Below are 18,218 nucleotides of genomic sequence, written 5' to 3' on the forward strand. Positions count from 1 at the left end.
CAGTCACTGGAAGGTCTCCCTTCATTTTTGTACCCTTGGGTGTTAAAATTAACACCCAGTGATACATTAGCAACATTCTGGAAACTGAACTGCTTCCATGGGCAAATGAGCACTTTCAAGGTGCACCTTGGAGCCCCCAACAGGACTTGGCACCATCCCACAGTTCCAAACAGACACACCACTGGATTCAGAAAATCATTGTTTCATTCATAGGCAAGGATGTATGGCCTTGAAGAAATTTTGATCTCAACCTGTTGGATTTTTAACCTTGTTCATTTTGGAGATGAGGGTCTTGAGTACACCTCATGCTTTGCTTGATGCTTTGAAAGCAAAACTGCACCTGTATGCCATGTGGGAATCATTCACACCTAAACTTAAGGCTGTGATTCGAAACAGAGGTGGTCATATCGAATAAATGTGGTAGTGTCATAATTGTGTTTCCTTTACCATTGCACTGCAATGCTCAGACTCAAAATATAACAATATTTTACTTTGGCAAAATTGAAAACAAGTTGATTGCCTTAATTTTTGGACACCCTGTGTATTGTGTGTGCATGTGCATGTGCATGTGTGTGTGTGTGTGTGTGTGTGTGTGTGCATTCATTTGTATGTGTTTTCACATCAAAAGACAAGCAAATTATTCCTTGTCCGTAGCTCCTGTCTGAGTAAAATCAAAAAGGCTTAACCCAATTAGCAATCATTTTCTCTATTATTTTACAATTTGTAATCAATGGCATTCATCCATAATTACAGGTTTCCAGTTAGGGCAATCATAAGTTTGTTATCTTTCTAATGACAAGAGTGATAAGCGAGTGTTTGCAACTGGCTGCAAAAAAGAATTTGTGTGAGGAGTTTAAGTTTGTCTTGATGTTTACACTCTCTACAGATATACATTAGCAAAGGACGCACACACACACACACGATGGGCTCATTTCAGTTCCCATCTACCAAATCCACTCACAAGACCCAGAGGCCATAGTAGAAGACACTTGTCCATGGTGCCATACAGGGATTGAACCTGGAAATATATTGCTGGGAAGCAAACTACTTACCACACAGCCATGCCTGAAGCATTACAGTTCTCTTGTGTTGGAGGGTAGTAACCTTGAATAAGCCCCTATTCATTTAGAATAGTTCTCTAGTTCTCTAGGCCAAAACAGCAGAGTATAAAGCCAGATTTTCATGAGAACTCTTGTATGTCAATAATCTTGTTATCCAGGTTGAATTTCTTGAAGAATTAGAAAAGAAATTCTTATTGTGGATGTAGAATTTAGAGTCAAGAGACTTCAAAGTAAACTTTACAGAGACAGAAATTTTTTCCTTAACAGGAAGTGAATCGGGACTTTGTTGCCATCAAGGAGTGGGTCCATGCTTCATTAATTCTTTTTTTTTTGTTGCTTTTATGGATTCCCATGACTCTGTCACCATCCAATTCCATTATAATGAATTTGAATTGGGAGATCAAGTCAAAGTGAATCTTTCATCAGCTGATTACACAACCATGGACGCCACCTCTATGGATGCATTGCAGTTACTCTCTTGATAGAGTTTGGTGATCCTGTCTGTTGATCTTCTAGGGTTTCTCCACTCAGCATCAATGTAAGAAGCACCATTGGCTCAGTTGAGTTCTTCCCCTACCTCTTCATAATCCACTATGTTGCAGTCCCATGACTTCACTGTATTCCTTATAGGTTGGCTGAATGGGTTCTATGCTTTGCCAAAGGGCAGCCCATGACTGCAGGACACAGCCATCACTCCATGAGGTATTTTCAAAATACCCACATACCTATATTTCATTATGCAGTGAAGGAATTTATTGGCACTCTGTACTGTGAATCAGATTCTAATAATGGCAGACAAGAGATGCAGTGTGGTCACAGTCAGGCTAACTAAAAAGAAACACTTTATGTACAGTTGTTGCATGGGAGTAGTTAGTAGTTGAAGTATCCATGAAATAAATTTTCTCAAATTCTCAGAAGGCTCTCTTGAAGTAGCTGATATCATCTCTTATTCACATGACCTAATTAATAAGAGAAGTGAGTGTTCTGAAAGTTTATTGATCAGAATATGATTGGGGAAGTGGCTAGTTTAGAGAGAGCTATTGCTTTTGCTAGCAACAAGGGGATTCTCTTTTCAAGTAAAAGGGAGATTGTGTGATGTGTATGTGTGAAATGATATGTTATGTAGCAGTAAATATGGACATTGAATGCAGACAATGTGTGATGGCTGGAAATAAATGAAGAGAGTACGCTCTGCTGAACAGGTGATGTCAGTATGCATGAATGAGGGAGAACAGATGAACTAAGAGGAAAAACTGGGTATAAGAAGAAAAGATTATGTACAGAGAGAAGACTACTAGTCAGGACTGACACTAGGAAGTGTGGGGCCCAATTAGAGAATTGTCAGTGGCGCCCTCTACTCTATAAAAACTGAAGATTGATGTTTTATTCTTTGTGTAGTATGCCAGTCTCAGCTAAAAAGTTTTGAGGGCTTGAGGCTCCACCATTAGCCACAATGATATATTAAAAAATTTGTCATAGAGTCCAGCACTTGAGCATGTGCATGGGGCCCTCTCTTGGTGTGGGGCCCAGTTTGAACAAATCTGCCTAATTGGCTTAAAATTGGCCCTGATGCTAGTATGTGTATATGGTGTGTATGGGATTGGATTGTTGGGTCAAGAAGTTTTTAGTAATCTAAGTGGAAAGGAAGCTACAGAAGAGGGAAACTGGGGATGATATAGGAGGAAATGATGAAAACTGATTTCAAGACTTTGAATCTCTTGAAGAGTTGACAAATGGTAAGACACTGTGACAGAGAAGACCAATCCAAACCTATGCAAATATTGAAAAGAAAAGCATAAAAATGATGATGTAGTAATATAGTAGTAGTAGTAGTAGTATGTAGCTTGCAGTTAGATATCCATCAAAGCACAGTGCTTGACTGTCTTCTGTTTATTATAGTCTTCCAAACCATAATAAAAGTGTTTAAGACTGGCTCCACAGGAACACTGTAAACTGATCTTGTTGATCTTTAAAGCAAAATCTGTGGAAGATTTGGAGAAGAAATTCAAGACATGGAGTCAAAACTCCATTGAAGAGGCTTGAACTAAACTTTGCTTGTGTGTGTGCGTGTGCATATGTATATATATATATATGGTGTGAGTTCGAGTCTCATAGCTGGCCGCCTACACTTTTTTCTGCAAAATAGGGGTAGCATTATCCTGCGTTTGAGAATTTAAAATCACTTCTGTAACTTTCTAAGACACCTCAATGCTTCTAAAAGCAAACTTCGTTTGTTTGTTTACGTTCATCGTAATTTGAATTTAATATATATATATATATATATATATATATTTACACATCCAAGTTAATCTGGATGTATTGTTTTAAATGTTATAAGCTCCTGTAATTGCCCTGAGAAATAATCTTGAGTAGATGTGTGCTAAAAAGCAATGATTATATCAGCAGATGAACTTTCTTCGGTAATGGCTGACCGGACTGTCATATTGCATGATTTTACCGCAATTTGTGCTTTCTCAGATACAAACACCCTAGCACCGAATGCCAAATGGAAATTCTATTAAACTAATATAACATTTGCTAAAATGTGTCATAACTGATTGTTTAGTCAGTGTTAAACTATATCAGTTTGACAGAATTTCAGTCTGACATTCAGTGCTAGGGTACCTGGTGCTGAGGAAGCACAAACTACGCTGAACTCACATGATACAACAGTCCCAACTGTTGGTGCAGACGAAATTTCCTCTACTGATATAATTTGTGCTTTTAGCACTCACCCTCTATACAAGATAATTACTCAGGATGATTACCACAGCTGAGGGCATTTAAAACAACATATCTAAGTTCAATCAATACATCATCATCATCTTTTAATGTCTGCATTCCATGCTGCCATGGGTTGGACGCTTTGACCAGACTCCAAACTTATTTGCCTTGATTTCTATGGTTGGATCCCCTTCCAACCATTTTACAGTGTGTGTTGGGTGCTATTACCATGCCACCAGCATGAGTGATTCTCTGTGGTACTGGCACGAGTGCTCTTTACATGACACTGGCACAATGTGTAAATTGATATTCATTACAAAGGCTGTTTCTGATGCAAATAGCTAATTTATACACATCCTGCCAATGTTGTGTGACATCCCTTGTTTCATATGTGCTGAATAACATAAAGCTTTACTTTCATAAGTCATTATTCAGGTGATTGAAGAAAATTGGGAATGTGTATCAGATATGATGCATGGATGCCCAGGAAATAAAAACTAGCACTCTGCCAGTAATGACAACGAGGGTTCCAGTTGATTGGATCAATGGAACAGCCTGCTCATGAAATTAGCATACAAGTGGCTGAGCACTCCACAGACACACGTACCCTTAACATAGTTCCCAGAGAGATTCAACATGACACAGAAAGTGACAAGTCTGGCCCTTTGAATTACAGGTACTACTCTCTTTTGTCAGCTGTGTGGACTGGAGCAACATGAAATAAAGTGTTTTGCTGAAGGACACAGTGCACCACTGAAAATCAAATTCGTGACTTTATGATCATAAAACCGAACACCCTAACCACTAAGCCATGCACCTTCACTTGCCTGGGAAATATGTCCTGTGTATCATGTGATTACACAGGACAGGCAAAGAGTTAAGATGCTGTGCTAGAAAAGACCTGAATAACTCATGGCAAAATCATTGTAAGATGTTGATAGTGATGATACTTGCAAATTAAACTTGCAAAGGTTATTTTTCAACCTGAGCTTTAATAGAAGATGCTTGTCAAAGTGTTCGCAAGATTTTAATCTTTAAGTTCATGTAATTCTGAGGACACACAATTGAACCATAGCTGAAAGTGTACATAGGTGCAGGTATGGCTGTGTGGTAAGAAGCTTGCTTCCCAACCACATTGTTCCGGGTTCAGTCCCATTGCATGGCACCTTGTGCAAGTGTCTTCTGCTATAGGCTCGGGCTGGCCAAAGCCTTGTGAGTGGATTTGGTAGACAGAAACTGAAAAAAGCTTGCCTGTTGTGTGTGTGGGTGTATATATATGCATATGTGTGTATATATATGTGTGTGTCTGTCTATTTTTTGTGTCTGTGTTTGTCCCCATAACCTAGCAGTTTGGCAAAAAGAGACTGATAGAATGAGTACCAGACTTCATTAAAAAATATAGTACTGAGGTTGATTCATTTGACTAAAAATTCTTCAAGACAGTGCCCCTGCATGGCCACAGTCTGATGAGTGAAACAAGTAAAAAGATTTAAAAAAAAAGAATGAAGATAGTCATTATCACTTAGCATCCATTTTTCATGCTGGCATGGGTTGGATGGTCCAACAGGAACTTTGAGAATGATGCTGAGGTCCATTGTTTGCTTTTACATGATTTCTGCTGCTAGATGTCCTTCCCAATGCCAGCCACTATAGAGTGCACTGGGTACTTTCTTTGTAGCACTGGCCCTAGTGCAACCACCAAGTAACTCACAAGGCAAGATCTCTCAACCAAGAGGGGGCATAGTATTGAGAGAGATAAAAGTATGATAGAGAGAAGGGAACAAGTATCTTGCTTAAAAGCAGATACATAATTTCCCCAGCTGGGAAAAAGAGAAATATGATGGCGATGGCGGCATAGCTTCTATGTATAAGGTGAAGATAAGAGAGAATAGAGATATATCTTTTACTAACCAGCACTCTGTTGGTTATGATGACAACGGTTCCAGTTGATCTGATCAACAAAACAACCTGCTTGTGAAATTAACATGAAAATGGCTGAACACTCCACAGACCCATGTACCCTTAATGTAGTTCTCAGAGAGATTCAGGGTGACACTGAATGTGACAAGGCTGGCCCTTTGAATTACAGGTACAACTCATGCTGGGTGGACTGGAGCAATGTAAAATAAAGTGTCTTGCTCAAGGACACAATGTGACACCATGTGTTGAACTAATGACCTTATGATCTTGAGCCGAATCCCCTAACCACTTAGTCACTTGCTTTCACTGGCATACCTATAGTAGGTGAAGGTATGATTTAGGGATTAGTCATTTTGGCTCAGTCTTACTGCAGACCCTTGGACAAGGCAAGTATCTTTTATTGTAGTGCTGGACCAGCCAATTCTTTGTGAGTGATTTGTGGGTGGAAACTGTATGCAGACTACCCCCACTTCCCGCACGTGGGTGTGAATATTTACATCCTGTTTGTTTCACATGTAAAAGCATGAAGCTACACAAGCTGTGGAGATTGTTGTCATTTTCCAATCAACAAATCATCTTTTGGCTCTGTGTTTTCGAAGGCATGGAATGAGAAATCTCTTATTTGTAAAACAGTTAAAGGTAAAAATTAGTAGCAGTATAGGCATCCAGCTGTGAAACACTGCTTCCATTAACCAACTAGCCATTACAAGCATGAAAGAAATGGTTGTAATAACACTGTGTAACAAAGATTTTATTTTTTATTTGTCTTTGATCAATAAGTGTTATTTCCTAATTGCTTCTGTCTACGGAAATGACTACTATTCTCTTCAAACTTTGCTTTTGTGACCTGGACATCAATGTTTTAAAACTAACCTATTTTACATCACATTTTAGACAATATGAGTGCATCTTTGATGATGAGCAGGAGTAGTGGGGGAGCATCATAGCCATGTGTTGAGAGGGATTGTTTGAAGTTTGAAGAGATGTAAGAAAAGCAAAGTTTGAAGGAAATATTAGCCATTTTTCATACTTTCTAGGAGTAAGCAAATAGGAAATAGCACTTTCTACCCAAGGCCAAAAATTGTGTCATACAGTGTAATGAGTGAGGGTATTTGTATATTTGTAACTGCTTATTATTATATACATATATTACTTCATATAAAAGAAGTTACATAATCCAACAAACAAACTTGTATAAATTTTATGTTTAAGGTTATGAAAGCCTTAAATACCCTTGACGAGATGATATCTGAGCCTCAAGATGAATATGAATCATTGTTAAGAGATATGAAAACAGTCAAAGAAGACAAGACATTTGATGCAGATACTTTCTCAGAGGTACGTCTAAACTTTATTGATATTTAAAAAAAAAATTGATCTGGATATTTTTTCCCCTTTTCATGACTTACTTAACTCTCCGTCTGTTCTGTCTCCCTGTCTCTCATCATCATCATCATTATCATCATGCTGGTATAGGTTGGACAGTGTGACCAGACTTGACAAACTGGGGGTGTGGGATGCACCAGACTCCAGTCTGATTTGGCATGGTTTCTATGGCTCGATGCCCTGGCATTAGGAAGGGCATCCAGGAATGCCCTTTCTAACACCAATATATATATATATATATATATATATATATATTCAAATTTGTGTGATTGTGAATAGAATAATATATCAGTTGAATAAAGCTAAAACCCCAATGATTGTTTTCTAATTTGAACCAACTCCCTAGAAAATCTGGAAGAATTCAGCACCCTCCTCAATAATCTACGCCTTAGTCTCAAATTTGCAAGAGAAATGAGCAAAACACAATTACCATTTCTTGACATAATGGTAATTAAAAACAACACCACAATCACAACTGATATTTATTTCAAAAGCACAGATACACACTACTACCTAAATTTCGAATCATTCCACCTAAAACACACACAAAACACAACATTCCTTACTGCCTTAGTGTCTAGCCAAGAAAATTTGTACTACAGTCGATGATCCAAATACCACAGACACACGACTTATAGAACTCAAAGGATTTGTGCTCAAGCAAAATTACTCTCTCCTACTTATAGGAAATAGCATACAACGAGCAAAAGAAATACCTATAGAACAACTTAGAACAACACGAAAAAGACGAACCCATCAAAGGAACACAATAACATTTCTAGTAACACACAATCCGCATCACCAAAACATTTTTAACATCATCAAAACAAATTTGCCATTCATAAAACAAAGCGAAAAAAAAAACAAAAAAAACATAACTAATCAAACACTTATCTTAAGCAAAAGGCAACCACATAACCTAAAGAAACTATTAACAAAGGCAAAATTCAACTATGAACAAACAGGATAAAACATTGACAGTATCCAAGTGTAATGATAACAGATGTGGAACGTGTCAAAACATGCATACGGGTAGATCCATTAGAACAAAACAGGGACAGATTTTCGCAGGTGCAGATATGAACTGCAGAAACAGGAATTTGATCTACTGCACCATCTGAACATGGTCGATGCCAGCCACCCTCGCCCCGACTGGCTCCTGTGCCAGTAGCATGTAAAAAGCACCATCCAAACGTGGGTGATGCCAATGCTCCCTGACTGGCTCCTATGCCGGTGGCATGTAAAAAACCCCCCACAACACTTTCAGAGTGGTTGGCGTTAGGAAGGGCATCCAGCTGTAGAAACAGTGCTAGATCAGATTGGAGCCCAGTGCAGCCTCCTGGCTTGCCAGTCCTCAGTTACACCATCTAACCCATGCCAGCATGAAAAACAGATGTTAAATGATGATGATGATGCATTAAATGCTTGAATTGTGGGGAATGAATTAATGGAACGCTCACGAGTCCACAGACAACAAATCCATTTTTTGGAGTTTGTCTCCCTTGGATTTGTCTTTTCAGTAAATTTCTTATTTTTTTACATTATTTGTTTGATCTTGTTCTGGGCATGATGTTTTGTACTTGTATGCTGAGACTTATTTCTTCTTTATGTGGAGTTTGTGACATTTCTTCTTTGTTGTGTGAAGTTTGTGTGCTATGTATGTTCATATATATGGAGGGGCTATGTATGTATCCTGGTAGGATTGTCCTTGTTTGTAGTTACCCTCGTTTATAGGGGGTCTTCTTTAAAGTATTTGAGTGTAAAATATTGTTTATGTATGCAGGGAGAGATGGTTTCATCCCTAATGTTTAAGATGTTGTCTGTTGATTGAATAATATTTAATTTTTCAATAATGCAGAGTTCACATTTGATGCCCTGTCCTCTGTATTTTTTGACTTTAGCAATAATATTCCATTCTATCTGGGGGTTGTTTATTCCAAACCAATGGTAGCCTTAATTCACAAATAAAGAAATCATTTATTCACCAATGTGGTGTTGAGCACTCATTTATCGTTCTATATTTACGCATATATATATATATGTATATATATATATATATATATATATATATATATACCTGAAACAGATAAGAAAAAAGATTAGCAATACTACCTAAGAGTTGGGTAACAATTATGTTAAACATCTGGCAACGAGGATATAAAAATGATGATGTAAAAATGAACAAAAATAATAATATTAACTTCCAACAGAAGTCAGTCTCAAAGGAGGATATGTTGTGGCAAGAGTCATTGACACCCCTGGCAGATTGGAAGAATGGACTAGTTGAACTCTTATAAAGAGTAGTGGTTGGTAGTAGTCAGCAAGAGTGTTTTGGTAGTCTCCCAAAGTGCATTGTGTGAACACATTGATTAAACCTCTGCTACATAATTCATCAACACCAACCTGTGGCAGGACTTACCCTGGACTAATCTTATACCCTACTATTCCACATTATGTCATTTTATACTGTAGCACCCTTATTGTAGTATACCATTATTTACTATGTTGTATTCCTCCTCACTATTGTCCATAATGCTTTATTTTATTTGAAGGCCATTCTCTCAAACTCTTTAGACTTATTTTATAGACTGGTTTAGTGGAAAGTGGGTTATACATCTTTCCTATATAAAATTAAGAATATAACGGAACGCTGAACTCCAGACTATCAACACTAACAACATTTATTCAAGGTGAAATATATACATCTTTAGCTCTTGTTTGTTGAGACGTCTTCTGTGTGTGTGAGCATGGTTGTTGGGACGTTGGTATGTAGATGTAAGTGAGCTGTCTAGCGTAAGTTCGAAAGATGGAGAGAGACAGCTAAACACGTCCTTGCTCAATCGCTGGCCAGCAAGAAAGAGACAGAATGAAGCAGGAAAGCTTGGTTGTTGAATTCCATGCATGCATGAGACTACGCATGCGCACAGCGTTACTACACTGGCATTAGAAAAGGCTTCGAGCTGTAGATTTTATGCCAAAGCTGATGCAGCTCTGTAGTTTGTTAGAACTTGTCAAACTGTCCAACCTAGAAATCAGATGTTAAATGATAATAATAACGATGATGAAACTAACCATGAGATGCTAAATCAAAACGTTTCTGGTAAACATTCATGCAGATTTGGACCACTCTCTACTAAGTGTTCTGCATTAGAGGGGTATTTGGTCTTCTTGAAGGTCGTTTAAATTCTAAAGTTATTTAGAGTTTCATAACCTCTCAGATGACCCAATAGCCTTCAAAGGCCCATTCTTATGTTAAAGGGGCTCTTTCAGTCATACTTACTTTAGGACAGCTTAATATGAAACATTACATTTCATTTTTTGATGTTCCCTGTCCTGGATATACTGCCTGTTCCCTCATGTGTAGTCTGGTCTTTTGAGATGACATCCTTAAAGATAGTCATCAACTCTTTTGTGATTAATTGTTGTAAATTGGTGATATTTTCTTTGAGTTTGTCATTGTCTCTGATATTTTTGTTGTTGCTCTTTTGTGATTGTGATGATAATGATATTCTCTCATAGTCTGAGAAAGAAGGTTCTGCAATTTCTTGCCAAAAACAGCTTTGGTCTTGCCAGTCCTTGATTTAACTTCTTTAATATTTTTCCCCTCTGATATAATGATGGCTCCCAAGTACAGCTAACAATTCAAGCTTCCAAATAAAGCCATCAACTTTGTTTCAAAATTATTCAACTGTTGCAAATTGGTGATACTTTCTCTGAGTTTTGTCTCTGATATGTTTGTTGTTGTTGCTCTTTTGCAATAGTGCTGATGATGGTAGTCTTTCGTAGTCTGAGAAATTCTTGCTCTGCAATTTCTTGTTGAACCAGCTGTACATATGATTTGTATGTACTGCACATTAACTCACACCTTCCATCAAATCAACATTGCCTGAACAGGTGCACCACACATCAGGTGTTGAAGTGACTGCAGAGCAACATGAGATGAAGTGTTTTGCTCAAGAACCCAATGCACCACCCAGTCCAAGAATTGAAAACACTATCTTACAATCATGAGTGCAACATCCTATTCACTAGGTCACACACCCTCTTTGTGATTGTCTTTCTAATGAGATACACTGTCTATATGTTTCAGTTAATTTGGAAAATAATCAAAGATTGGTGTACTGGGGAGTTTAAACTTCTTAATGTGCAAGGCCTATAAGTGTTGGCAATCATAGACCTCCACTCATGCTTGTTCTGCACACAATTTAGTAACTTACTGGGTTGGTCTTTCTTTAGCTGGAAAGACCAACCCAGTAACTGGTAAGGCGCCCAAATATCTTCTCTCTTTCTCTTCCTTCACTTCTTCTTTCTTTCAGTTTCCCTTTTATCATTGTGTATTCATGGCTTTGTCTTCTTATTTCATGTCTAATTAACTGAGCCTGTTGTCTCTTTAGTGTTGTTAAGGTTTCTGATCATTTCTTCTTTTTTTAGCCCTTTAGCATTTAAACCAGCCATATCCAGCCCAAGTATTCTGCATGCTTTATGTTCAAACTGCCCAGATCTGGCCTCTCACACCTATCATACAATGTCATTCTAAATATAAACGATCTCATCATTAAAATCGAAAAACTACAAGATAATGTATGTCAATATATAAGCATTACATTTGACAGAGAAGTCTGTCTTTCTCTTTCTCTCTCTGACATCTTCATTATTCATCTATGGAACCACATCATTGCAATATTGATGAGCTTTTGTCCTTGTTTGTCGATGTTCCAAGTCAAAAAATAGGGTGTCAATGTATTCCCTTAGGACTCTTCTCTCTTCTTAATAGCTTTTTGTCTTGTCAATAAATATGTGATCTTGCCAAAAGCAGCTTTGGTCTGGGCAGTCCTTGATTTCACTTCTTCGATATTTTTCCCATCTGATATTATGATGGCTTCCAAGTACAGCTAACCGTTCAAGCTCCCAGATAAAGCCATCAACTTTGTTTCAAAATTGTTCTATTAACTGTTGCAAATTGGTGATACTTTTTTTGAGTTTGTCATTGTCTCTTATTTTTTTTTTTGTTATTATTCCTCTGAGGACTGTTCTGTTTTTGCGACAGATTTTGTACAATAACTAAATTAAGCTGGCATATGGGACTTGAAAGGTTTTTATATGAAATTATGACATGATGGAAAATTCAAATTTTTGAATATTTGAAACACAAAGGTTTGTATCATGAACCAGGGGCAAGTGGGTTGGTGTTCAGAAGGTTAACTGTATTATTAAAGAGGAGATGGACAGATTTTTTGTTGGTTTCTCATCATGATGACTTCTGCTTCTGATATGTTGCCTGATGAAGGCAACACCCGAGAGAGAGAGAGAGAGAGAGGGAGGGAGGGAGAGGGAGAGAGAGAGGGAGGGAGGGAGAGGGAGAGGGAGAGAGAAAGTAAGTTCTTAGAACTTACTCTCTTTCTTTTGTAGATAATTTCTTGGAATGGCTGATTACGGACACTATTTCATTCTCTTTTCCATTCCATTCTTTCAGTTTTTGCTGGGCTACCTGGACAATTGCCCCATAACATTTGATGCATTGCTGGAACATCTGAACAAGAGTGCAGAAGCAAACCAGAATTTAATAAATGATAAACAAGAGAGGAAAGTTTTGCTAGATTTATTCATGATCTGCGATGACAGCATGGTAAGTACCACCACTACCACCACTATCATCATCATTTAATGTCCATGTTCCATGCTGGCATAAGTTGGACAGTTTGACAGGATTTGATGAGTTCAAGGACTGCATTGTGTTCCTCCATTGTCTGCTTTGACATGGATCCTACAACCAGATGCCCAGTGCCAACCACTTTACAACATGTACTTGGTGCCTTTTGCATATTATTGGTGTCATTGGCACTAGAGAGGTCACCTTGCAGTTTTGCAAGACTACAAAATCCAGCTTTGGTGGGGAGCAACATTTTTATAAGGAAGGATCTTCAGATGCTGGGTCTCACTGATGAAATGACAGGGGCCAGGAGATGTGGAAATTTGATGTATTTGATAAGACAATATCAAGCTAAGTAAAATCGCTGTCTTCCACACATACAGGGTTGTCCTTTCAGGTGTTGGTGCCACTTAAAATGCACACATGCCAGTGCTGCATAAATGCATCTGTGCCTGTGGCATGTGAAAAGCCCCCAGCACTCTCTGTTAAGTGGTTGACATTAGGAAGGGCATCCAGCCATAGAAATCATGTCTCAACAGACCGCTGGAGTCAGGACAGCTCCTTGTCAAACCATGAAACCCATGCCAGCATGGAAAGCAGACATTAAATGATGACGATGACAAGAGGTTAAAGTATAAAAGAAAGGAAGGAGGTAGGGAGGTGCAAGTTGGTTCTTGTAGAGGAACTACATTGTTACTCACCTTTAGGAGAGAAGGTGAGAAGGATCAGTTGGAACTGCAGGTCCAGGCTGCTCCTCAAGGTAAGAGATAAGCAGAAGTGTGTTGGGACAGTAGGTGGGTGGGTCTGTTTCAGGAGTGTATGGGGAAGTAGAAGATGGGGGAGGAGAGGTTGGCAACAATTTTAATCCTTTAGCATTCACATTGCTCTGTCAAATGTAATGCTTCTTTATTCACATGTGAAGGTGCATGGCTCACAATCATGCAGTAGTGAGTTCAATTCCCAGACTGGGCTGTGTTGTGTTCTTGAGCAAGACACTCTATTTCACATTGCTGCTGTTCACTCAGCTGTAGAAATTAGTTACAACATTACTGGTGCCAAGCTGTATCAGCCAATGCCTTTCCCTTGGATAACATAGGTGGCATGGAGAAGGGAAGCTGGTATGCATGGGTAACTGCTGGTCTTCCATAAACAACCTTGCCTGGACTTGTGCTTTGGAGGGGAACTTTCTAGGTGCAATCCTATGGTCATTCATGACCAAAGGGGTCTTTATCTTTTTCATTCACATTATTTTGATTAATCATGCTTTGTTTTGTAGCTTTGAGGATTCAATGGTAGGATTGTTTTATTCTTTGAAAGGCATTATAGGATAGTTGTGGGAGGCCAGATCTGGCTGGCTTGAACATAAAACAGGTAGAATATTTGGGCCAGATATGGCTGGTGTGAATGTAAAAGGGTTAAAAATTGGATCAGATCGAAGGGTTGATATAGGAAATGATGGATGGATTACCAATGATGGGCTATAGGGCAATAGATGGATTCATCATTTATGGTAGGATGAATGAGACCATGAGAATGATGATTATGATTAAGGCAGCGAACTGGCAGAATCGTTAGCATGCTGGACAAAACACATAACATTTTGTCTATGTTCTGAGTTCAAATCCTGCAAAGGTCGACTTTGCCTTGCATCCTTTTGGGGTCAATAAAATAAGAACCAGTTGAGCACTGGGATTGATGTAATCGATTTACTCCTTCCCTAAACTTGCTGGTTTTGTGCCAAAATTTGAAACCAATATGATGATTATGTATGGAATATATTTAGATATTAAGTAGATTCCAGATATTTGCCTTAAAATGTAGTCTGTCCCACACAAAGAAAAGATAATAAATAATGGAATACATTACTCAGCAATAACAAAAGAAGCTTACAAATAGATCTACAAAACTGGCCAGCAACGTTCTGGAATTAATATCTATAAGAAGAGAGTTTATAATGATTCTTTCCTTCTTAATAGATCTAGTAATCTTACAAAGTTCCCAACCAATAGATGAAGATATTGCTAAGATGGAGCTCTTTGTTCAGATATACATTTTGATTTTGATAATATTTCATGATGTAGAACTTGGGTTTTTGCTGGAAACTAGTAGACAAAGATTATCATCATTATTATGTTTATTAGCAGGACCCGTGAATATTTCACGGAATTAATGATAAACCTATTGAGTTATTTCTGAAAACTTTATCCAAAAAACTTGAAATCATAGCCTTGTGTTGTGCCTGTATGGAAAGTAGTCACTCATCTGTTACTCGTTGAATAGTGAAAGAAATTGGAATACGGTGATTACTTAATTCATTTTATATATACACTTTATATACGTTATGCACAATTTTATAGACTTAATACACAGAACTCAGAAAATGAATATTCACTCTTATTTTTCCATTTTTCCCATAAAAAAAATATTCTGTACATATGATACAACCTTTATTTAAATTGCATATATCTGCCACATAAATAAGCATGAATATTTAACGGAAATGCACTTATGTGCATACGTTAAGTGATATGTAATATAAAAAACTTAGTTCAATTAAATAAAATATACACTTTTCACTGTTCAATCACCTCCACCACCAACATCATCATCATCTTTCTCCCCTTTTCTCTCTCCCTCCTCTCTCTCCCTCTTCTCTCTTTCTCTCCTCTCTCTCTTCTCCTTCCTCCTCTTCCCCCTCTGCCTCTCTTCAACCTCACCATCAGAACATCACCCCTCTGCTAAAATTATATTTTTAACACTCCTCCTCTGCCTTCAAATAACATTTTAAACCATGTAATAAATATTACGTTCCCTCTACTTCTTGTCATGGATGCTTTTCTTTCCCTCTTTCTGTCTCACTCCTCACCTTATCCTCTTTTCCTTTCTCTTCTCTTTCCCTTCAACTAATTATGATGATGATGATGGTAACACTGTGTAACACGATTTTTGTCCTTGGGTAGCAACTGTTATTTCCTATTTGCTTACTCCTAGAAAGTATGAAAAATGGCTAATATTTCCTTCAAATTTTACTTCTGTTTCATTTATTCAAACCTCAAACAATTCCTCTCAACACATGGCAACGATGCTTCCCCACCACTACTACTCATGATCAGAGATGCACACATATTGTCAGCTATTAATAGACATGCTCAAGTGCTTAAGGTCAAGCAACTGACAAGCAAATATCGGTGATACTGAACAGAATATTTGCTATAACGTTATTTCTGCTTCAGCAACTCAGCACTGAATCAGTCTGAAATGTAATGGAACATAGGTTAGTTTCAAAACATTGATGTCCAAGTCACAAAATTTCCTTTAATTTCTAGATAGAAGCAAGTAGGAAATCACACAGACCAAAGATAAAAAAAAAAAAATTTCGTTACACAGTGTAATATACACCACACACAAAACTATGTACAATTTATGCATGGATATGTTACATACATTTCTTCTCAGTATTCAGCTGTTAGTGTTTCCACAAAATATGCACATAGCAGCTAATTGTCTTTGATGTGTGTGCTGGTCAGGGCAAACACACAGAGATAGAAATACATTGCAAAATGTATTAGTAGCTGGGGATAACATTGATATTCTGGTATTTTACAGAGTTTTCAAAAGGCAGCATATGCATAATTTATCAGTGGATATATTAGCCTGCAGTAGTATGTGCTTAAATGTTTTCCATTGAGGGGGAAACAACATAAATACACAAATATATATATATATATATATATATATATATATATATATATATGTGTGTGTGTGTGTGTGTGTGTGTGTGTGTGTGTGTGTGTGTGTGTATTTGTGTATGTGTGTGTCTTTGTGTTTGTCCCCTGCCACCACTTGACAGCCAGTGTTCATCTGCTTATAACCCTGTAACTTAGCAGTTTGGCATAAAGACCAATAGAATATGTGCCAAACTTTGAAAAGATAAGTAAAATTTGACTAAACCCTTCAAGGCAGTGCCCCAGTATGGCCACAGTTCAATGACTGAAACAAGTAAAAGATAAATGATAAGGTCGTTGGGGTGATTTATGTTGTTTCCCCCTCAATGGAAATCATTTAAGCACATACTACTGCAGGCTAAGATATATATATATATATATATGTAAGAGAGACGACTGCACTGGTATGGTCATGTGTTGCGAATGGATGAGGACAGCTGTGTGGAAAAGGTTGACACCCTAACATCTGGCCACCTAGCTCCCCAGACTGCACCCCTTTTGATTATTATGTGTGGGATACAGTTGAACAAGAGACCAACAAAACTCCTTGTAGCACCAAAGATGAACTGAAGGCAAGATAATAGCAGCATTCACCAACTTAAACAAGAAGACTGTCCAGAAGAGTTGCGGGAGATTCCGAAGTCGTCTAGAGGCTGTGGTTGAAGCCAATGGCGATTTTATTGAAGAGATCTACTCTTTAGTATTTCAACATATTTTTATGTAATTTTGGTTAATATATCTGTTAAAATGAGATGTCAGTGTTATATTCATATTTGCGTAATTTAGTTGACAATATATTCACTGCATCCCGTATATATACATACATATATACATACACACACACACACACACATATATATATATATATATATATATATATATATATATATATATATATATATATATATAAAAGATAAACAAGAGTGAAAAAACTACAGAAGGCTTGTGTTACATGGTTAAAGTATATATTTAAATTATGTCAGAAAAATGTTAGAAAATGTTTTGGTATATAAACATTGTATTTGGAGAAATAACCGGTTTTGTGTTGTCTTTTCAAATTTCTCTATTTTATCGTAACATGTCTTCGCTCCTGTGTGTAAAAAAGAGTTCTAGATAGGGGGAGGAGATCCACTCACAAGGCTTTTGATCAACCTAGAGCTATTGTAGAAGACTTTTGCCCCAAGGTGCCATATAGTGGAACTAAACGCAAATCCATGTGATTGGAAAGCAAACTTCTTTCCACACATCCATAGTTATGAAGAAAAAATTTCTTTAGTGTCCTTCAGACTTGATGGGTTATAAAGTATTTAAAACATAAACATTGTTTTTATTGATTAGCTGCAAGCAAGTCAATCCTGATTGAATAGATCTATGATCAATTATGTTCTAGTCATGACCACTGTGTCTTTTTACTCCTACAAAGTATCTCTGATTACGTTATCAATGTAACTCCTTTTTTCTTATTTTTGTGTTGCTCTTGTGATCTTCAGATCATGGTTTCGATTTCCAGACTGGGTAGTGTATTATTATGTTCTTGAGCCAAACAATTCAATCCATGTTGCTCCAGTCCATGCAACTGTAAATGAGTTTCCCTGTGATGTTCTGGTGTCTTGTTCAAGAGAAATGTTGTAATCTTGGTCATTTATACATCATAAGAACCAGGTAACTGGTCTGATGATTCCTAGGGTTCAAGACCTAAGATAAAATTTTTCTTTTAAAAGTTAAGATTTTTTGTAACTGGCTCATCAGTTA

The 18,218-nt window shown here is 37.5% G+C and overlaps 1 protein-coding gene across 2 annotated transcripts in view; it reads left to right on the plus strand.

Annotated features, from left to right (window-relative positions):
* Positions 1-18,218, plus strand: part of LOC106877388 (EF-hand calcium-binding domain-containing protein 5) — a 207,009-nt gene that overhangs the window by 21,004 nt on the left and 167,787 nt on the right. For both annotated transcript variants that reach the window (XM_089341110.1, XM_089341109.1), the window contains exons 4-5: positions 6,918-7,043; positions 12,565-12,717. In XM_089341110.1, the coding sequence (XP_089197236.1) occupies positions 6,918-7,043; positions 12,565-12,717 (279 nt within the window). The remainder of the gene's footprint in view (positions 1-6,917; positions 7,044-12,564; positions 12,718-18,218) is intronic.

The sequence above is a fragment of the Octopus bimaculoides genome, chromosome 24 (assembly GCF_046866305.1).
Source record: "Octopus bimaculoides isolate indiv1 chromosome 24, ASM4686630v1, whole genome shotgun sequence".
NCBI lineage: Eukaryota > Metazoa > Mollusca > Cephalopoda > Octopoda > Octopodidae > Octopus > Octopus bimaculoides.